Source organism: Equus przewalskii, chromosome 14 (assembly GCF_037783145.1).
Source record: "Equus przewalskii isolate Varuska chromosome 14, EquPr2, whole genome shotgun sequence".
In the NCBI taxonomy this organism is placed as follows: domain Eukaryota; kingdom Metazoa; phylum Chordata; class Mammalia; order Perissodactyla; family Equidae; genus Equus; species Equus przewalskii.
Window position 1 is genome coordinate 57800522 of NC_091844.1, and position 23715 is coordinate 57824236.

Sequence of the window (23715 nt, forward strand, 5' to 3'; positions counted from 1 at the left end):
CTGCTTACTTTTTTTTTAATGTTTTTGTTTTTCTTTTTCTCCCCCAACCCCCCCCCCCACCCAGTACATAGTTGTATATTTTAGTTGTGGGTCCTTCTAGCTGTGGCCTGTGGGATACCACCTCAACATGGCCTGATGAGTGGTGCTATATCCACGCCTAGGATGGATTCCAACTGGCAAAACCCAGGGCCACTGAAGTAGAGCATGTGAACTTAACCACTCGGCCATAGACAGGAGAGAAACTCTGAGAAGTAGAAGTGACCCTTTGTTAAGAGATATTTACATTTATAAAGGAAATCTCCATCTATAAAGGTGTCTCCCTCTCGGTACCAGGAAGAAGGAGGGATGACCTTATCTCTAGAAACTCTTATCAAGGCAGACGGCAAGGACTTACATCTGCATAATAATCTTATTCTTGTTTACTGTGCTTTTCTGGTAATCTCCCATAACTGACTCTCCCCACCCCCAACATCCTCCTTTGTCTTTAACTGAGGGTGGTATTTAAGCTGAGAGCTTCTGCCATTTTGGCAAGGTACTCAGTTTGCCTGAGCCTCTCGCATGTATACATGTTACAAAGCTTTGTTTAATTTTCTTTTGTAATTCTGTCTCATAGGAATTTAATTCATTATCTGGCCAGAAGGACCCAGAGTGAGTAGAGGGGGTTCCTCCCCTACAACATCCTTCAACACTTGGCTCAGGAAGGATTCTCTGCAGGAAGCTCTCCCTGCCACCTCTTTGTGCTGCCACAGCATCTTGGTACATCTCCACTAAATCAATATCACCATCCTCGAAGCCCCTTGAAGTCCAGACCCTTGCTCACTCATCTTTGTATCCTCAAGACTTAGTGTGGTATCTGGCAGAGAGTAGGTGTCCAGTATTTGTTGAACTGAGTGGGACACATTATGTCTGCGTGCTTACCATCTCGGGTACAGAATGCGGGAAGTACTAAGGAGGTCTCATGGGTCTCCCCAGACAGACCTGAGAGTCAGAAACTCCAAGGTATACAGAAGTTGGAGTGACCTACGGCAACTGCCAAGAGAATGACAACATAAGTCTGGAGGCAAAAACAGAAAAGAATTCACCAACATGAAAGAAGTCTTACGACTGAACCTTTGAAAAGCTCATGTTATCTGACTCCATACGAGTTTTCATGATACTGTCCCTCTAGATCATGAGCTGGGGAGGGGGTGGGAAGGAAGGGAAGGGGTATCCTCTTATTCACCTTGGGATCACCTTGTGAAGCACATGGAAGGCACCTGCCAGAGAGTCATTCATTTCCTTGTTTCTATACATCTGTTTCAATATATACAGAGCAATTGAATGCTGATCATTTTGTAACACGGATTCTATTTTTCTCAAGTAATATTTTCATTGCCAATTTAAAATTCAGAGTTAAAAAAAAAATCCCTTCAAATATGGTTGAGACAATCAAATCAGATGGCCCAAGCTGGATGGGGTGCATTCATTATCTTAATGGTTAACTAAGCAGTGCAAGAACTGTGACCTCTTTCACAAACATAAAAACATTTTGTTGGAGAGTGGGAATTTCTGCTCTTGGTCCTGGGGATTCCCAGTTTGGCCCCAATTCTTGGTGAAGACAGGGCCCCTTACATGAGGAGAGTAGTGGGGAGGAATAGAAGAAAGTTCATTATACTAGATATTAATTAGGAAGTCTAGGCGCCTGCCTCAGCTGTGCCACTAACTCGCTGACCCTTGGCCTCTCCAGGCACCAATTTCCTCAACCTGAAAAATAAGGCAGATGGATTAGATGATATTATAAACCCCTTTTATATATCACAATCATATACTCCAATTATATCCCTTCCACCTGTCATTCTAAGTAATTCCACACGCCTAATCAAGGAGGTTCCCAGCAGTTAACCACAGAGACCCACAAGGGCCCCTCCCAGGGTACCCGACCCTCTCGGTTCTCCCTGCCGGCGCTCGCCTTCGGCCGCGCCCGCCCTCCGGCCCCTGCGCGCCGCCTCCGCGAGCGCGGGAACGCGCCACGCGCGCCCGAGGCCACGTGACCCCGTGCCGCGGGGCCGCGCCCGAGCCGCCATGGCGGCGGTACCGAGAGATGCAGGCTCTGGGCCTGCAGCGGGCGCCCGCTTCTTCTGCACCGCGGGCCGCGGTCTGGAGCCCTTCGTGATGCGGGAGGTGCGGGCGCGGCTGGCGGCCACGCAGGTGAGTCGGCCTCGCCGCGCGCCCGGGCGGGGAGGAGGGCGTCCCGGCCGCGCCCCCGCCCCTGCCCCGCACCGGGAGAGCCCCTAGCCCGAGCGCGCGGCCGCGCCCCCCGCTCCGAGTTCTGCCGGCAGGTGGAAAGTGCTGCTGGAAAGAACCGCCGGTCGTTGTTCCCCACGTAACTATTACCGCACGTGTGTCACGGCTGAAGTGTTTTTAAAAGGGAAGTTGAGGCAAGTTATTTCCTAGATTCTTTGAAAGAAAGTATTTGATAGTGCCTATAATTAGAACTATCGGACTTGGAATCCTCTCTCCATCCTTTAATTGCAGATGGAATCTTCGGGTTCAGTTACTTGACTCTTGTCAGTTTCCTGACAAGGGTTGTATTTACTCCATAGGATTGTTGTGAGGATTAAATGGTATGGGGTGGGTAAGTACACCTAAACACACAGTAAATAGTAGCTAGAAAAATAATATACTCTTGGAGGCCCCGTAGTCCAACTTCCGGAGGAAGTTAACAGTTGCCGGTATTTGTTGTTAATTTCAATGAAATGAACACGGTTTTAAACATAAGTTTAGGTTCTAGAACATGCTGAGCTGGTTTCCTGAAAGCAGAGGAAAAACCGTAACACTAAAAGTGACCAATATCTTGATGGGGTGTATATGGCAGCGTGAATGATGTTTTAGGAAAAGGAGAGCTCGCTAAGTGAAACTGACCACTCCACTCCCACAGCTATTACAGTGTTGGAACCCACAAAAGGAGTTTCTGCAACGACGAGGTGAGGGGAGAGGAGGATGGAGCGGGTAAAGAATGACATCAGTCTTATTAGACTACCTGCCTCTTGTGGTTTGGGCCACAGATTTTAATAGAGTGTTGAATATAGCTAATCTAATAAAACGACATTATAATAACTGCAGTCATTGATTGAGCGTTTAATATGTGTCAGGCATATGTTCTCAGGTCCTTACTTTGCGTTCACTTGCTTAATTTCCACGACAGCCCTATAAGGTAGACTCCACGTTTAACAGAAAAGGAAAATGAAGCACAGGTAAGGCCAATAAATTATTCAACTCACCTAACCAGAAAATGGCAGAGCTGAGATTCGAACCCAAGCTGTCTGTGAAATCAGGCATGAGTAGATAATCATGATCAACCTGGGCAGGCCGGCACCTGGCTCCAGTTCCGAGACCACTGTGTGGCCATGACATCACACTGCACTGATTTTTTTTTAATGTTAACTTAGAGTTCTTGGTATGAAAAACAGAAGGTTTGACCCGGTCTGAGTGTTTTGGATTATTAGAAAGAAGAAAGACCTTCTCTGCTTGTTCTCCATCTTCTCTAAACATGAAATGAGATTGGGGGGGGGGGGGGGGCGGGGATTTTAATCACAGCAGAAAATTTCGATTAATTATAGGGAAAAACTTCTTGGCAATGGGAGGAATTAAATGCCAAGAGATTTGGGAATTTCCATATTTTGATTGTGTATGTTTGAAAGCTAGATATGCCTGGAAATGGGATCTGAACAAGTAACCTCTGAAATTCCATTCCAGTTCCACTTATATAAACTCTCAAAGTTAAATCCTGAAATAATGATGACAGCATCTAACATTTATTAAGCACTTGAAGTGCATCAGATGCTTTGTGTACATGACATGATTTAATCCTCAAAAGAGATCCCATGTGGAACGTCGTTTTTACTTCCATCTTACAAAGAAAGAGAAAGCTGATGCTAAATGGTGGAGCGGGGACTTGGGTCTGAATCTTTCTTCCTTCGAAGCTCCTGTGCTTTACGGCTGCGCTAAATCCCCAGGGAAAACTGCCCTGGAACATTGGATGTAGCTTATTTCTGTAACAGTGTGGTGAAGAGTGTGTGTGGGCTTTAGAGTCAAGAGACGTGTGTTCAAACCTTCTATCTTCCTATAACAGATTTTTAAATTTGGACAAATTACTCAAATTTCTGAGCCTCACTTTCCTTGGATATGAAATAGAGATGATAATACCCACTTTAAAGGATTAGTGCAATCCTGAGATGAAGATCGATAGCACGTGTGTCATGGTGTCTGGCAAATAGTAGGTGCTCAATAAATGTCCCCAAAGAAGGAGTTGCACAGGAATACTTAAAATCATTCTTGCGATGACAAGAGAGTTTTTTAGAACCTTTGGTTCACTTCAACAAAATTAATATTGTAAAATCTGAATTTACAAAAATTAATTCAGAAGCGATTATTGACTTTTACAAAGTAATCACTGCTCTCATGAGTTGTTTTTCCAATTTAGGTGAACATAAGAATCATCTAGGGAGCTGGTTGAAAATGCATATCCCTGGTTGCCGTCCCCAAAAGCTTTTCTTTCAATAGGGCTGTGGATATTTTGACGTGCAACCTCTCTCCCCCGCGCCAGGTGACTGATGTAGGTGCTTCCTCCAACTCACAGCTTGCTGTAGGACGTGTCCTGTGTATTCTGTTTAGGTTTTTCCATGGAGAATTTCAAACATACGCAAAAGTAGACAGAACAGTATGATGAATCTCACGTACACAATAACGATCAGCCATGGTGAATTCTGCTCCCTTCGCAGCCCTCCCACTCCCCACCCCATGTTATTTCGAAGCAAATCCCAGATATCACTTCATCTGTAAATATTTGCCTGAATATCTGTAAGAACTCTTTTATAGCACAATACATGTATTATAGTATAAAAGAGAGAGTACATATAAGGGCTCTTTTTTAAAAAAAAAAGATAAACCACAGTATCATTATCACATCTAAAAATTAATAATTCCTTATTGTCAAATATCTAGTCAGTGTTCAAATTTCACTTGTCTCATAAATTTAACTTTTGTTTTTAAGTTTGTATGTTTGAATCAGGATTGAGGTAAGGTCCACATGCTGTGGTTGGCTGATATTCTTATAGTCAGTTTCACTTTTTTTAAGTCTCTTTCGATCTATACATTTCCCCTCCATCTCTCTTTTTTTCCCCTTGCAATTTGTTAAAGAAGCTGGATTGTTGTCCCATGGTGTAGAGCGAGGGTTGGCTAACTTTTTCTGTAAAAGGCCAGATAATAAATATTTCATGCTTTGTGGATCACACATGTGGATCATTTTGTGGTTTCTGTCACACGTTCTTTGTGTTATCGTTCGTTTTTACATCCCTTTAAAATGTAAAAACCATTCTTAGCTCACCAGGCCTAGTTTTCTGACCCCTAGTGTAGAACTGTGCTGTCCAACAGGATCATCAGCCAAAGTGGCTGTTTTAATTAAAATTAAATAAAATTAAAACTTCACTTTCTCCCTCGCATCAGTCACATTGCCACTTCTCAGAAGCCGCGTGTGCTGGCGGTGACTGTGTGGGAGAGCACAGGTTGTGGAAGATTTTCGTCACAGCACGTTGTTGCACGGCACTGCTGGGGCTTCCCCTGGTCTAGGTGTTGCCGGTTGTGCCTCCATGGTGTCGTTTAACAGGTTCCTCTGTCCTCTGTGTTTCCTGTAAGTTGGAATCTTGTAAGTTGTATCTAGAGCTTGGTCAGATACAGGTTTGGTTTTTTTTTTCCTCCTGGTTGTGGGGCAAACTTCTTGATCGTTTCCTGGGTATTGTAAAATATTTAATTTTATTATACAAATATATATTTTTTATATATGTGATATATTTTATATACATACATTATATGTTTTTTACTTAGACTACTTTAATGAAATATATTGGGAAAAATTAAGCTTTACTTTATAACAACATTTAATGTGTTAAATAGTATGATTTATTATAACAATAATAGTAGGAACAGTTATTTTTAACATAAATTAAATATAGTAGAGGTGTCTCTAATGCCAGCTGGCCAGAAAGGCCCTATGAATTGATTAATCAGTCTTTATAAACTCACATAGCAAAGACTATTAACCCAAGTCTTGATAAGCCAACCAGTTTTTAATTTTTTAATGGGGTCATGATGCTGGAGGCTAAGGGGTAGAGCTAAGCAGATAGTCAAGTTATTTCATAGTAATTTCATTTAATAGGATGATTGCGGCTGATTTTTTTTGAAGGTTCTCTGCATTCCTTGCAGATTGAATGCCTTTTTAAAAATTAAGTTAAATGTTTTTTAGTTCTGTCTTCTAAAGTGAACTAAAAAAGCTCGCACACCACCTCAACTCTTCACTTAGCACTTTAAAATTAATTCTGAAACGAAATGGCATTTGTAGAATTAGAACTTTGGTATCTCCCCGTATTACTATACGTTTGTGCCTACACTTAAACTTTTAATCTTTGTGTTAGACTTGAATCCCTGAATTTTAAACGAAAAGCTAAAATGCTAATTGCTTAGATATGCTAGCTGATGACAGAGCTGTTTTTATTTTAATAAAGGCTGTTACTTCATCTTCAGAAGTGTTAGACCTAAAACCAGCTGGTTTTAGACATTTAGTTATGATTTAGTTCCAAGTGGAAAAAAAAACCCAAATTATATATATAAATGAATTTTCAAGTAACAAATACTGGGATGAAATATTCTAAAACACCACATTTCCCCTAACTATTGAGATTGAATATGATCTATTATAAGCAATAAACTAAAGAGAAACAGTGACACTAGCTTCAGCTGTTTTTGAGATTATAAGCTTCCAAATTCATTCTCCCTACTGCTGTAAGATATAATACCTTATCTTCACAAAGAATAAACTGTTAAAAGTGCTTCCATATATATGAGTATTTGATTTTTTTTATAGTGACTGTTTTACAATTTGGTAAACTTCTGATTACATGCTTATTACTTATAAAAGGAATGTAGGCCTTATGTTAATTTTTATTCATTTATTTGTTTGTTTATTTTTTGAGGAAGATTAGCCCTGAGCTAACTGCTGCCAATCCTCCTCTTTTTGCTGAGGAAGACTGGCCCTGAGCTCACATCCGTGCCCATCTTCCTCTACTTTATATGTGGCATGCCTACCACAGCATGGCTTGCCAGGCGGTGCCATGTCTGCACCCGGGATCCGAACCAGCGAACCCCGGGGCTGCCAAAGCAGAACATGTGCACTTAACTGCTGCGCCACCAGGCTGGCCCTAATTTTTAAATAAAGAAAATAATGTTGCTTTTGTTTTGAGAGTGTATTTAGCATTTTAATGCCTCAACACATGTTATTCTTATGATTTGACACCCCAATTAAATTAACCTTTTAAGTCCTCTTAACCGACTTGATTTTCAGTCTTTTTTTTTTTCTTCTCCTCCCTCCTCCAAAGGAAGATGATATTTTTAGAGGAAGCTCATTGTATAAAATGTTTCCTTTGGTATTCAAATAACTAAGAAAAGATCTTTGCACAGTTAAATAACTATAAATTAATGTTAGATCATTGACTACTTAAATTAAAATCAGTGGTCTAGATGTTTGCATCAGTTTATTTATAGGACTTGAATCTTAAAACCATACAGTTTCAGTGAAACATTTATTTCAGTTCCCCTGGAATCTTGGCAAAGTATTTCATGTCTGTTAACTTGTTTTGTGATGGCTTTAATATCAGCTATATTTTTATTTTAAGTGACATAAAGTCTAAATTTTTAAAAATTTACTTTTTGAAACTTTGTTTTTAAGTTCTAAGCATTTGAGGTATGTATTTAGTTTTGACTTTAGTGGGAAACTGCCACCTTTGTAATGAGAAAGAAATAAATTCTAGAAACCACAAGTTCTTATTTTAGTTACTTCATTAACCCCTTAAATATTGGTTCCTAAACATTCTTTGCATTCCCTACTTCCTCTGTCTCTCTTGGTCAGCTGCATTGCTGGTACCTAAGCTATTTGAGTTTTATTTTTATTTATTTATTTTTCCAGCTTTAATGAGGTGTAATTGACATATATTATGTAAGTTTAAGGTATACAGCATGTTGATTTGATACGTTTATCTATTGCAGAATGATTACCACTATGGCATTAGCTAACACTCCCATTCTTCACATAATTGCCATTACATTTTTGTGCTCAGAACACTTTAAGATCTACTGTCTTAGCAACTTTCAAGTATGTAATATAGTAGTATTAGTTGTAATCACCATGCTGTACATTAGATCCCCAGAACTTGTTCATCTTATAACCGGAAGTGTCAAGATTTTAATTGGTGTCAACCTAAGACTTCCTCGGCAGAGGTTCTTCTTCATCAGGCTAGAGAGGTAACCCCAGAAATAACCATCCCCAAAGCTTAATTGGACCATGCCAGATCAAAAGAACCCAAAACACCTGGAGTTCAAGTTCCCATGGAATGGAAGTTCCCTAAACACGTGGGATACCCCAAATTCCCTGTTGCCTCAGTTCTAAGAGATGACTTAGAAACATGTTAGTCAGCCTGTGACCACTGCCGAAAGGAGAATTCTAGGACAATCCATATCCATCCTGAACTTAGGTTGAATCCATGTCCATCCTGAACAGGTGCACGAGGTTGGGTTGACCTGAAAAGGTTGAGCATTCATTGGTATTGGGCAACATTTGCCGTGCCTCATTAGACTATGAGTCAGTGCTCTTAGTTCTCCTTTCTTCTCTCACTCTTACCACATATCCATCCTGTCTCCAAAGCCTCTTTCTGTTTGATGCATATTTCTTGATTCTGTCTGTTTTCCAGCTCCCACAGCCAAGTGTCTCACTATTTCCACCTCAGTAATCTACTTCTCCCTCCAGCATCACATTCTACACTCACTACTTCTTCCCGAGTCATTTTTTTGCCAGCTAATTCAGTGCTATCACAGATTTTATCAAAAGTCTGTAATGGCTGACTGTTACCATCTGTGGTACTCCAAATTTCATGACCGTTTATCAAGCTGGCCTGAACTACACCATTCGTCCATCTGACGCGCAGTCAGCATAACACAGCAAATGTTGGCATGCTAACTTACACTTTACTTCAGCCAGGTGGTCACTCTCACCTCTGCGTCTTGCTCTTTGTTCTTTTGTTAGAATCCCTCTTCCCAAATCTTATAGCGACTTTTCTAATGATGGCTTCCATATTCAGTCCTACTTACTGTACTTAGAGATTATCAATGCATTTCTTCTATTAACTTTTTGGTTTGCTTCTGGGTTTAATTCAAGTTATTGGCTTATAAATTTTATATTTTAATTTGTATGTCAGTGTATGTCTATTACATTATTATTCATATGTCTGCCCCTTGGTAGAACACAAGGAAGGTGTTTAATAAATACCTGCTGAGTATGTTAACCTGGGGCTAGACACCTGATTTGTCCTATCCATTATACCTTTCTTTTGTCCACTTTTAAATAGTGTGTGAAATTTGGTAATTACTATTTTGTGTTCTCTTTTTCTAGTAGTATATGTGTGCATTTGCATGCACACACACACTTTAATAACATAGGAAGAGTATACTCTTGGTCACTGACTGTGTGACTTCATACAAACTATTTAACCCACTGAAGCCTCAGTTTCCTAATTTGTAAAATGGGGAGGATAAAATCTACCTTAGAGAGTTGTTATAAGGATGAAAGGAAAAAATGTATTCGGAGTACCTAGTACAGTGTCTCACAGCTGGTAGATACTTCAGAAATGATCATTTTTATTACTGTTAATCTAGATGCTGTGTTTTAATTGAGGGGGCAAAAGGGAAATGATTGTTTCTCTGACACTGGACTCCATTAATAGCTATTTTTTCTATCTCTAGGTTGAATATATTTCAGGAAAAGTTTTTTTCACCACCTGTCCTGACTTGAATAGGCTGAAAAAGTTAAAATCTGCAGAAAGATTATTTTTGCTAATTAAAAAGCAGTTTCCATTTGATGTTTCTTCTGTAAGTAAAGGTATGGTGTATACCTATTGCTTTTACCCACATGATATATTGTACTCTGAAGTTTTCTGCTTGGTAATTGTTATGTAGCTATTTCACATTTTTAAGATTCATTCATACCTATGGGATCATTAATTATGTATTTTTCCTGCATATTGTAACCTGATTGTGTCTCTTCTCTTTGCAATCTGCTGCCTGTCTTCTGAGATTTCAGTGTCCTAAGTCACATTTCTTCCCTGAGCATTATGATCACAGACCTTCTCTAGAGACATGCATGGGCAGTTGCATTTGTTTAGTTTTCGGAGCATGTGATAAGTCAATGCGTTGTTTTAATAAATTGGTAAAAATTGCCACCTTGTAAATTTTAACTGATGAATGATATAATTGGAAAAATACTACATAATAAAATTTCCTGTTTGGGGGACTTTAAATATTAGGAATAAATTTATATTCATGCTTTATAAAAAGCATCAGAGTTAAAGGGACCTTAAGAGATTTCCTTTCTACTCCCTAAATTTGTAAATATGCTGCTAACATAGTTTAGGGATCTTGATAAAAGCAACAAAAAAGGGTCAGATGCTGCTGGACTAAACATTGCCTTAAACTTCATTTTGATTGCTAAATGTGCACCAGAGATCATGTCATCATATAATCTATAATAAGCTGTGTCAGGAAAGATACAACTGGCAAGAAATCAAGACAGGGCAGAAAAATGGTTTTAAAGCAAATCCTAAGGTTTTATACTGTGGGGTCAATACAATGTCATCCCAGTATTCCATACACCCTCATCTTAGAGAGCTACAGTTATTACTCTTGGGTCATCGTGATGACCTTTGTTCATCAAGGAAAGATTACATTCAGGGCCAGCCCAGTGGCGCAGCGGTTAAGTTCCCACGTTCCACTTTGGTGGCCTGGGGTTTGCAGGTTTGGACCCCAGGTGTGGACCTATGCACTGCTTGTCAAGTCATGCTGTGGCAGGCGTCCCACATATAAAATAGAGGAAGATGGGCACAGATGTTAGCTCAGGGCCAATCTTCCTCAGCAAAAAAGAGGAGGATTGGCAGCAGATGTTAGCTCAGGGCTAATCTTCCTCAAAAAAAAAAGAAAGAAAAGATTACATTTTATTGAGCATGCTGGCAGTCTGTAAGTTATGAATGGGTTGTGTATCTGAAGTGTTACTTTATGGAAACTCATTTATTATGTATGCTAATATGTTACGGTCTCAAATGGTCCCAAGATTTAGTTGCTCTGTTTCTGAGCTCTGTGTTTTGCAATTTATTCTGTTTTTTTAAACTTTATTTTTATAGGCAAGATCAGCATTATTTCAAGGATCGATACACACTCTAGGTTTATGCATATATTGAAGAGATATATGTATTATCATAGGACGAATGATCTTGCTAAAGTATATGATAATTCTGTGGGAATTTTAAAATAATTTTGATGTTAAATATGGAATCTAAAAATGAACTTTGTTCTGCACAATATTCTTATGTTAAACTATGAATTCCGGATGAAAGTGAAGTCACCATTCATGTAGCGAGTTTACAAAACTTATTTTAAAGAAATAAAGTAATGGAATTGGGAGGTGATAAATGTAATAGACTGTCTTTAAAGCTTCTATATAGGATAAACTGAGATTTTATTTTTTTAGGAAGAATGTGTAATGAAATGCAAAGACTGATAAGTGATGATCCTGAGAGTTGGTTGAATGCCATTTCAATATGGAAAAATCTTCTTGAACTTGATGCAAAAAAGGAAAAACTGTCTCAAAGAGATGCTAACCCACTGAAAAGAAACATGGGAGAGAATGACATCATCATTGCTAAGAAATCAAAAACAGAGATACAAGAGAACAGGGAATGCCAACTGGAAAAACAAATGGAAGAAGAAATACTGGAGCAAGGAAATGTTATCACTGAAAGAGAAGAAGTTCAAGAGGAAGAATCTGAGAAGGATGTAGCAAAAGCGGTGGTTGCTCATAACCAGGGCGACTTGACTTTCCGAGTTTCTTGCCGCTGTAGTGGGGCTGTTGCAAAGACCTTCACTGCACAGGTACGCTTACCTCCAAAGTGGGGGTTTTCTACAGAATTTTCTAACAGAATTATTTACTCTTTAAATTTAAAATGAGATAAACACCTTTCACAGAATAGATAACTAGGCCCAGGCGAATAACTAGGCCTAATCTCTTATAATTAAATCTCTTTAAACATGCGTTTTCTGACTTCACCTCAGATCCTTAAGAGGAATAGGATGCCATTCCATGTAGTGACCTCCTTTTTCTTTCTCCCTAAATCTTCCCTTAAACTCAGAGATATCATTTACATCTGGAAATCCTAATATCATGGTCCTAAGCTTTTTGGATTTCTCTTCAATTCTGTTTACTGAGTGTTTACTCTGTACCAGGCCCTGCATGATGACTGTCACCAGGACCCAGACTGCAGATAACTCAAATGCAAAGTCCTCACTATCTAGAAACTTCAAAACAGCTTGTCAGTTGACCCTTACAAAGTTCAGTGATACAAAGGGCATAGGTCTTGTCCTTTGGCCAACCTTGAGATGAGACAGACCCTAAAGTTTGAGTCTTATGCTACTGATCTGGTAATTTTTAAACATACAGGATTATGGTAATTAAAAGACTTAATATTTCAGCTTGCCTCTATATCCTAAAACCCAGAATGACCATATTTATCCGGGTCATGATCTGGTTATTTCATGTATCAAAATTACGGGAATAGAGATTACACATGAGTAGATGTTAATGCCATAGAATGTGGTGGGGGGTGAAAGAGGTAAAATGCAACCTTATTGTCTTGAATAGAAAATGCTTTAGTGTAATATTCTGATATTGCAGCCCTAAATTACCATCAGATAGTCTGACTTGATTTTCCTGCAGGCTTTGTTAGTTTTTGCTTACATTTATACTTAAAATTTGTATTTTTAGTATTCTTATCTTTTCTGTAACTTGCTGCTTTTCCAGGAGATAGGAAGAGTAATTGGAATTGCTCTTATGAAACAGTTTGGATGGAAAGCAGATTTGAGGAATCCAAATTTGGAGGTACTGAATGTTCGTTTTATTTTACATGCTTATAACCTAATTCTTTAAAGACAATGTCAACTAGTCTTCTTGTACTTTTCCATTTTGCTTTAGAGTTTTAAAAAGTGTGCCTGCATGGATCCATGGTCTGTCTTCTCTAGCAGTAGAGTAGTGCAGATAATTTGCTAGTAGTTTTCACTATGAAAATGTCTTATCCAAATAAGACGTTTTGGAATGGAGTTGTTTAGTCCATTTGTTATAAGGTTGCAGAGATGTTCTCGGCAATCACTATGCTACGTAACAAGTCTCTATAATCAGAAATTCTAGCTAATGTTTAAAAAAAAAAAAGAATAGAAAGCAAAAAGTCCTGCACAAAATTCAGTAGTGTGTTAGTATGACTTTGTTATGGTTGTGGGATCATGTTTTTCTTTTTCTCTGTTTTCAAAATTAATTTAATGAGGTTGCGCTAGTTTTAATTAGAACAAAGGAAAACACTTAACATGGGGAAACAAATCCTAGCTATAGAAAATGTTCTCCACTATTTTGTGAAAAATATCTCGTAAATTTGACGGGTAGTCATTTCCCTGGTTCGTTAATTCATAAATTTATTGTTATGTAGCTTTAAATGGAGTAATAGCTCGCCAAATCAGAACATTTTGTGTTGTTTTATTTTTTAATTTTTTACATGCTATTTTTCACTTTTTGAAAGTAATGCCTGGCATATTTCCTTTACTGCTGTCATGAAAAACATTTTGACCCCAAAAGTGTTGTGACCTGAGGGTGTCTTCCCTCGTCTCTTCCCGTCCACTTCTCCCATCTTCTCCCCTCCTGGTCTCCTCCTCACCATCGCCCCATGGCTGCATCTCACTGTGTCAGAATTACAGTTTTCTCATAGTTTAGCTCATAAACAAATATAGCTAATTTAATTCCTATCAGCCACTTAATGCAAGTAATAATAGCTATTCTTGGTAGAAATAATCAACACAAAGTTGACAAAACTAAAATCACACATAGTAAAATTTATGACCAAAATTGACAGAAGAATCAAATCTTAACATTTTTGTTCTGCAGAATTATAGAAAAAATTTTATAGGGGGAGAAGCTATTCTTAATAACATTTGATGTATAAAAATATTAGTGTATCATATCTTTTCTAAATTTTAAAAAGAGAATTAATGCCAATAAATAATTTTGCTAAGATGAATAATATAAAAAATTGGAGAGGCCAGCCCTGTGGCATAGCGGTTCAGTTCACGCACTCTGCTTTGGCAGCCTGGGATTCACTGGTTTGGATCCTGGGCCTACACACAGCTGTCAAGCCATACTGTGGCAGGCATCCCACATATAAAGTAGAGGAAGATGGGGACAGATGTTAGCTCAGGGCCAATCTTCCTCAGCAAAAAGAGGAGGATTGGTGGCAGATGTTAGCTCGGGGCTAATCTTCCTCAAAAAAAAAAAAAAAAAAAACTTTAGCTGTGTGATGATCAAGGAATTAAATTGACTAAATGGAGTTCATTCCAGATCATTCTTTCTTGATGAAAATTTATCAGTATTGGAATAATTCTGATTAACTACGTATATTAAAAATAACCTTAGGTTGAAAGTATCGAGAATCAGATGTTCCTGAAGTCAAATGGCAGAATTAGAATATTCCATAAACCTTTTCATACTACAATAGTAAGATTTTAACTTTTAAGATTTAGGTGGGCTACTAATTATATCTTGAGACGTTGAAATCCTCCTTATGGCCTAACAGAAGACAGGTAATAGAAAGGAAGAAGCTCACCTGTAGAGAGGAGAGAGAGAAGAGGTCCCCTTGCTACCATATATTTGACCTGAAGAAGGTTTTCTCTGACCTGTGATAGCCCTTTGTGGCCTCAAGGCTCGCTAGAAGTTAGAATTTGGGTAGAATGTAGGAAGCCTTCTCTAACCCAGAATGCTGAAAATCTGATCCAGTGATGATAATTAGAGAATCTCCAGGAAGAAAGTTGCTCTTGAGCTCATAACATGATTCTCCTTATAACTTGTATACCAAATTGACCTCAGAATTTTTCTATGAAATGCACTTAAAATTTACTTCACCTCTGCTCAAGAAAAAAATATTATGGAACATTTTTCCAGATATGACAAATAAGGCCTTAGAATTTCTTATTAAAATATAGGTGATATAGGTTCAAAATGGAAGTTTCCAGGTTGTCGATAATTTGGTCCTGCATTTCCTATTCCATTCTAACTTCCGTATTTTTTCTTTCAGATATTTATACATCTAAATGACGTTTACTCTGTGGTGGGAATTCCAGTGTTCAGGTAGATATTGTATTCTGAGTTCAGGTTTGTCCCTTAGTAGAGTTTGTAAAATTAAGAACTTTATGCTTTTTATTTATAGTATGAAACACTGATATAACAGGAGGCTAAAGGTAAAGCGTTTGAGTTCTTTGAACCAGGGAAGTGTTGTCATGGAGCTTAGTGGGTCTGATTTAATCTAAACAGTTAGAGCTGTGAAAGATTTGATCACAATAATCTACTGATTACATGATTCATACTGAAAATTATACCTAATCATTTCTATTAAATGATTTTCACAGGCCCATATTTGAACTAAAATTTTTAGTCTATTGGCATCTTGGAGTTTTAATTGAAATAGAAAATACAGCACAGTTCTTTAAAATTTACCTTGAATATTCCCCAAATTTTATTACCATTATTCTGTTACTGTAGGAGAGTATTTCCAGTTTTAAAAATTTTCTTCAGGTATCTCCCTAGTTATGCTGGGTACTATAATAATAATAAATGCAAATGATTTATTTCCTTATTCAAAAATACTTATTAATGCATATCGTACACCAGGTACTTTTCTAGATGCATTGGGAAGAAAGAGCTGGTTGGATGAAAATAGTGATTTTCAGTTTCTTGGGATCATATAAAAATTGTTGGCATCTTCAAGACATTTTATATGCATAGCCCTATTTGCATAGTATAAAGGGATTTAGATACCCTTTTGTAGCTGATTCCAGGAATAGAATGTTTTTAAAATCATAAAAGTCCTGTGGGAATACCCCATTTGCCCTAAGATCACATTTATGCATGTGCCAGCCTGACTCAGGATGTAGAAAAGAACATTTAAGGTTATTGTGATAGCTTTTATCAGATGGTGCCGTACGGCAGTTGATTACCACAGTGCTGAGAACATTGTAGCTGTTAAGAAATGTGGATGATTGAGTTCTTGCTGTGTGTTCCATCAGCCTCTAGATTACAAAATTCATGCGCTAAATATTTCTTGTCGCTTTCACACCCATGACGTCATCACGTCGTAATATGCTGTTGCTTTCCCTTGGCCCCTACATCCCCCAATACCTTCCAAGTTCTCCGAGACCAAACCTAACCCACTGTCTTACATCTTCTCCCACAGGGCGTCCAGCCTCCCCTACTTGAAGCCCCAGGCCCTGACCACTGCAGAATGTTTGTAAAACTGATTGCCTTTAATTTGAACAATTTTGCCTATTTGGCTTTTTAAAATTCCATAATAGTTGGCAGGAAACGTGGGGGTAACTGAAAGATGGTCACACTTCAACCTAGTATAGTTATTGATGGTCACCAAGAGAAGGGTAAGAAAGACTAGTAAAACGTAAAATATGAAATATCTTTTTAGAATTCTTAAAGTAGTTAAACATTTTTTTTAACACTTTGGCCTCTAAAAGGGTTAGCGTAAGTCTCTAGAATACTGACTTAAGAGAAATGTTGTATCCTCAGCAGGGTTGACTTAGTGTAGCACGAATGTATTTAGCTTCTTAGCACCAAATAAAGGAACTAGTGTTTAACTGTTAATTATATATAAAAATGCCAAATTTCATGCTCTTTGGTTATTAACTTAACAAGTATATATGTATACATTCTTATATAAATATCTTTAAAAGGTGTTAAATTTTATTTAAAATTTTTTGAGTGCTTGCCAGACACACTCAAGAAGTCGTGTTTATGACATCTCAAATAATAACTGGTAATGTGTACCTAAAAGTTTACAATTAAAAGGTATCGATATAAAAATTAAGACTCAGACCCTGAATGAGCAGTGGCTGAAAATAAGAAGACTGTATTAGATGCTCCATGACTAGTGGGTTTGACATTCTCAGGAAAGGAAGAAATCAGTCTCAATGATGTGTGTTGGTTAAAGAGAACAGTTCGCTGGTGTGCGAGGAAAGGAGGTCGTATGAAGAATAGCAGATGGCAGCGGACGGGAAGTGAGAGTGGAGATCAGAAACTGCCACCTGGTGACCCTGACGAGAGAAGAAAGTCAGAAGGGATGAAACAGAGAATAGAGCAGCCATGCAGTTTGAGGGGACATAAAAATTTGTATCTTGGTAGTTCCTAAAGACATCAGTTGTAATAGAGCTCTGCTTTCTTTGCAGTCAGGAACCATTTGGATATCAGTAGCTCCATAGGACATTACCTGTGTGCAGCTGTGCACACTGACACATCACTGAGGACAGCATAGCATGGCGGACAAGAACTGTGCACTTCAATTCTGCCTTCACGGATTAACTCCACAAGTGTGGGCAAATTATCACATCCCTCTGCTGTAAAGTCAGGACAACAGTAGTACCTACTTCAGAGATTTGTGGTTGGGATTAAATGAGATAACCCATGTAGAAATGAGAGAGCTGATAAATTTCAATTGTTTTGTTTTTTGGGTTTTTTTGTGAGGAAGATTAGCCCTGAGCTAACATCTGTTGCCAATCCTCCTCTTTTTGCTTGAGGAAGATTGTCGCTGAGCTAACATCTGTGCCAATCTCCTTTTATTTTATATGGGATGCTGCCACAGCACAGCTTGATGAGCGGTGCTAGGTCTGCGCCCAGGATCTGAACCTGACAACTCTGGGCCACTGAAGCAGAGTGCTTAAACCTAACTACTACGCCACGGGGCCAGCCCCTCAACTGCTTTGTTTTTTAAACAGATCAGCAGGTAGGGAGAGAAAGACAGAAGCGTTTACTAAGTTTAATCCATTCAGTTAACTTCAGTTGAGACATCTAGTGAGGACTTACTGTATGCTAAGCATTATGCCGGAGATCCAAAGTTCAAAAATGGTTATTAAGTTCAAAGAATTCAGTCTGGTGGTAGAACATATCGGTGATAAATGCTTGACTAGAGTTAGAAAAGCGGACCTAACTCTGATGGAGGACAGGTGAGCAAAAGAACATAGAGGAGAATCGCTTAATGTATCACTTAAAAGGAGAATAATAAGCAAGGGTTCTCAAGTGGACAAGAGATGGAAAGGATCTTACTAGCAAGGAATTGCATGTGCACAGGCATGGAGGTGTGAAGAAGCTTGATTTATGTGGTGGATAGCAAGTAGTTTCAGTATTGATGGGACAGGCAATGCGTTGGGGGGTTGGTAGAAAATGAGACAGAACGATTAGAAACAAGTCTTGAAGTGTCTTATAAGCCATGGATTGGATTTTATTCTTAAAGCAGTAAGAGCATCAGCCCCAGTGGCCTAGTGGTTAAGTTTGGCTGTGCTCAACTTTCGTGGCCCGGATTCAGTTCCTGGGCGCCGACCTACACCACTTGTCTGTCAGTGGCCATGCTCTGATGGCAATTCACATACGAAATAGGGGAGGTTTGGCAACAGATGTTAGCTCAGGGCGAATCTTCCTCAGCAAAAAAATAAAATAAAATCAGTAAGGATTTGAAGCAGAAGAGTGATGTGATCAGATTTATGATTTTGAAAAATTAGCAAGGAAATTATATTTTAAAATGAAAGAATTAAAAAGAAAAAGGAGGTTTAAATTCATTTATAATAGTTCAGGCAATGAATGATGAGGAGCTGAACTAAGGCAAAATTGGGAGTAACAAAAAAGGAGGCCATCAATTCAAGAAAAAGTAAAGAGCCTAGAATAACTTCCAGATATCTGATTTGGCAACTGGTAGATACTGGTGTCAGTCACTGAGATACGAAATGTAGGGCAAGAAAGTAGTGTATTCAGTGAAAAATGTCCAAGTAGGTATTTAAGTTACAGCTCTGTGTTCAGGTGACAAGTGTAGGCTGGAGATGTAGATTAGGACACGCAATATATAGATGGTAAGTGGCCCAGGAAGATGAGGAAATGTGTCAGGATGTGAAATGCAGGGAAAGGAGAGTGTGCTCAGTTTACGGCTATTGAATTCGCAGTAGATAGATCACCTCCAGGTCAAAGGTGTCCTATAAATACACTTTTGGAGATAAAGATGTAGGATTTGAGTGACAGGTCTAGGCTAGAGATGTAGATGAGAGTGTCTTCATCTTGGTGATAGATGGTGTGTAAGAGAGTAAAGAAGAAACACATGTATATATGGAGGATCAAAACCCACATTTTTGTATTAGGTGAAAACCAAATAAAATCTAAGTAAACACATTAGCCAGATTCTATGGAAGCAGAGAATTATTTTTATTTTCTAGGAGTTTATTTCTGAATACTTTCTTCCCCTGAATAATTTAATTATATTGAGCCCCCGCCCTTTTTTTTGTCGCTGAGCTAACATCTGTGCCAGTCTTCCCCTATTTTGCATGTGGGACACCACCACAGCATGGCTTCATGAGTAGTGTGTAGGTCTGAGCCTAGGATCTGAGCCTGTGAACCCTGGGCTGCCGAGTGGAGTGCACGAACTTAACCACTACGCCACCAGGCTGGGCCCCTACTGAAGCCCTTTTGTTGAAGTAATAGCAGATCAGTTTGCCCAGATGTATGCAAAATAAGAACACACTCACTTTTGTCACATCTTAATAGGATTGGCTCTCATAAAATAAAACCTCTATTAGTAAAAATATATACATAATTGTCAAAACTTTCAAAGTTTCTACATAAATCCCTGGTGCTTAGAAAACCACTTTGCAATAGATTTGGACAAAGAGAGTTTTCTATATCAAGTCTCTCTTTTTTGGTATCCAGAGTGAAAAATAATCTCTCAATTCTGGTTTTAACTAATGTGTTTTGTAGCAAGACTATTGCTGAGCCTAGCCTATAGAAGCAAGATTTGTTGATAAAAATATTTTAGTGTTTCCACCCTTGAAGTTTATATCCCAAATTCCAAATCTATGGATATAGTACTATTTAGTGTGAATTGTTAAACAAATTTTCATGGGTTTACCATGCAGAGCTTCCTCATTATAACAATTAATCTACCTTTATACTGTTTTATTTGGAAGAGATACCTCATCTAATTATAACATTTTAAGAGGCTTACAATAAATACATGCAGAACAGGATAACTTAAGGTCAAAGAAAGATCAGAAACAAAATGATGAAAGAAAGTGTTTGGAGAATCTGTGGCTTTGTGTAACGTTCGTAGAAGAGCCCTCATAGTGGTTTTGGAACAAGCCTACTCCCAAAACAGCCAAGCACTAATTCTTGAAATCATATCTTCATATCTTACCAACAAATTATTTAAATGAAATAGAAAAGTGCATTGAAATTTCCAGGGAAATGCTTGTTCATTGCATTGGGAACATAGAAGAAATATTTTGGACATTTCTGTCAAATCTGGAAACACTGATAGTAGCAGTGATGAGATGGAGGATAAAGTATGAAGTGATGTGTCACAGAGACCAGCGAACTAATGTGGGAGACCCTGCTTCAGCCCTTCACTCAGTAAATTATTTTAGACAATGCAATGTCATGCTTCATTTCATCTCTTGAGAAAGATGCAAATGAGCAAAAAGCAACTTACAAAAAGGACTTCTTATAGAAAACATGTTTTAAGAGTTAGCATTCATTCAGCCCTACTTGCCGTACTACATCTATGTCACAGAACGATATGTTCTTAATGACTGTGGATCAGCAAGAAAGGTCAATTCCGTATGGGAATTCTGTGTAAACACTTTAGAAAGATTTCTCTCCGGGGTGATTAAATTTTTATAGGTTAAACACATAAGAGTTAAATTTCAGTTACCTAAAAAATTTACCTTTCTGAAATACTGCACTGGCTGATGAACAAGGTGCCAATTAGAGAAGGTGTTTTTGTGCTAGGGTTAAATACTCTCTAACTTAGGGAACACTTCCGTGACTGTTGTATGAACATGTTAAAATGATTCACAGATGTGGACAGCTTAATCATTTGTATTTAGGCCATGTTCTCCTTTGACATGCAGTAATAGTGGCTATTTCATCAGGCTCTTTTCTTCACAGGGTTCCTTTAGCCAGCAGAGCTTACATCAGGACAGCAGGGCTGAGGTCTACCATAGCGTGGGCAATGGCCTCTCTCGCCGAAATTAAGGTAAGGAAAATGTCTTCAGATAGCAAGGTCCTTTCCATAGGTAACTCACACAGTCTTTTATCGGTGGACAGCTTGCTTGCTTGCTTTCTCTTCCTTTCTTTTCTCTTTTTCTTTCATTGTTTTTTTCCCCCTCTTTTTTGTTGTTTTTATTGTTGCCGTTACACTCGGGGACTGCTGCAGTGATGTGCTTTCATATATTGTTGAACTTTTAAGAGTGTTTTGGCTATGAAAAAGCTGAGTCAAAAGATGGCAACATTTTATTATTTCTAATTTTTTGTATCCTAATCATGTGGCCTGTAAAACCTCTACTTCTTAAAATTTAAGGGTTTTTTTTCTGTGACCAAGATCTTGATCAATTTTTGTAGATGTTCCATGGACAAAAGAAAATAATTTTATTCTCTAGTCAAGAATTGTCCTCTATATCTTTACTTATGTGATCTTTTACTGCTCAATTCTGAAAGAAATATTTTCAAATCTCATTGTTACATATTTTAAAGTTTTTGCATTTTTATTAGTTGTTGCCTTATTTGGTTGCTATGTAGTTTGATATATATGCACATTTATGACTGCTGTTGCTTCATCATGAATTGTGCCTTTTTATTATTACATAAAGTTCTCTTTATCTTGATTAGTGAGTGTAAACTTAAATTTCATTGTCTTATTAATATTTTCACTCTTTTCCTTTGCATTTGCCTAATATTTCTTTGACCCTGCTTTATTTTCAACTTTGTTTTCAGTTTTTTTTTTTTACAACCACACGGCTGTTTTTATCCCACTCTGATGGTCTCTGTCTTTTGATGAGAGACTTCAGTATTACGACAGACCCACCTGATTGTATTTCTCCTGTTTAACTTCTTACAGTTAGTCTTTTTCTGCTAGTTTGATCAAGTTACATCATAATCATTTCATTGTCCTCCCTGAGGTTGGAGATTTTACTTTATTGTTCTATGCCATTAATGGTTCCCTTTTCCAACTCTCTTAATTAAATAGCCTCTACTATTACTTTAAAACAAGGTATCAGCTCTTTCCTCTGTCAAAATGAAAGAACACTCTGATCTTCCCCTCTTCCCTATCATGAGGCCCGTAGAATGCTTTTTTCTCTTCTCCTGCCCCACCTTTACTCCTGCCTACAATGAGACCTTTGAAACATTTTTACCCCTTCCCTTCCCAACCTCCAACTACTAGATTGAGTATTTATTGTATATCGGAATTCCCCTTAAAATCTGTCCCTTCTGTTTCAGAAGTTCTTATTTAGCACTTACATTACACAGCCTGTCCTTAATCATTAAGATATAATTGTCTAACAAACCCACATTTCTGTATAAACACAGAGAGATTGTAGGGTGTGTCACTGCTCGCCATTGTTCTTCACTTGATCTTTCCCTGTTTTAGGTTTCTGTTCTGGTTCACATTTTGCTTGGTTAAAGTCTTTTCTTAGACATTTTCCTCAAATGTGGTAGTATTTGAATAATATACTATCTGAATTCCAGTATGGCCTCAAATTTCTTCCTTTCATCCTGCGTATACCCGTCTTGGCTGGGTATAAGATTCTTGAGTTGCAGTCCTTTTCTCTCAGAAATCTATGGATGTGATTCCATTGTCTTGTAGCTTCTGCTGTTATAGGTGAGCAGTCCATGCTGGTATGATTTTTCCCTTCCTTTATAGCTACCTTGTTCTCTTTCCTTGGAAGCTTATAAGACTTTTCTCTTGAATCTTCTGACGTTCAAGAATATTACCAGGATATACTTATGTATGTGTCTTTTCTCTCCAACCCAGAACTCGGTGAGCCTGGGTTCTAGTTCTGGCTCCAAGGAAACTTTGGGCAAGATACTTAACATCTCCGTGCCACAGTTTCTCATTTGCAAGATGAAAAGGATAATATCTTATAGGGTCATGTGAGGATTACGTGAATTAGCATTTATCAAGTGATTAGAACAGTGACTGGCATCTAGAAAATATATAAGTATTAATTGTTGCTATAGAGATAGTAATTATAGTAATTATTGTTTGGAATATATAATAACTATAAAAATTATTATTTCTCTAGCTCAGGGACTCATTCTTTCATTATTTATTTATTATTGCCTCAACTGTTTTGCTTTAGTGACTTTAACCTTAAACTACTTTCTTTTTTCTGATTCTGAAATTCATGTTGTAAACATGTTCAGCTTCCTGGATCTGTCGCCACGTGGCTTCTGCTTTCCCACATGGTTTCCATCTCTGTGTTTTGGCTCTGCATCTTGAGTTATTCTTGAGCATTCTCTTCCAAGCTATAACAAGAGTCATAGAGAGACGCTTTACTTTAACTTTATTAAAATTTTTAACTTAATTGTGGTGTTTTAGCTTTGGACAATGTTGTGTGCTACATTTGAGCATCCCTAGGAGCTGTAAACGTCTTTTATTCAACTGTTTATTTCGCTGGATGTGTGTTCTGATTGCTTTGCCTATTTATTCTTTAGCTCCTGAGGGACCCCCTCCCCTT

At 38.1% G+C, this 23715-nt stretch overlaps 1 protein-coding gene across 2 annotated transcripts in view; it reads left to right on the forward strand.

Moving 5' to 3' along the window:
- The first annotated feature begins 1898 nt into the window (after window positions 1–1898).
- THUMPD2 (THUMP domain containing 2) overlaps window positions 1899–23715 on the forward strand; it is a 43844-nt gene continuing 22027 nt past the window's right edge. The window contains exons 1-6 of one of the 2 annotated variants that reach the window (XM_070572836.1): window positions 1899–2187; window positions 9826–9961; window positions 11603–12003; window positions 12929–13006; window positions 15240–15292; window positions 21146–21233. In XM_070572836.1, coding sequence (XP_070428937.1) covers window positions 2062–2187; window positions 9826–9961; window positions 11603–12003; window positions 12929–13006; window positions 15240–15292; window positions 21146–21233 — 882 coding nt within the window. In that variant the 5' untranslated portion in view covers window positions 1899–2061. The remainder of the gene's footprint in view (window positions 2188–9825; window positions 9962–11602; window positions 12004–12928; window positions 13007–15239; window positions 15293–21145; window positions 21234–23715) is intronic. The other variant, XM_070572837.1, reaches the window with a different exon arrangement.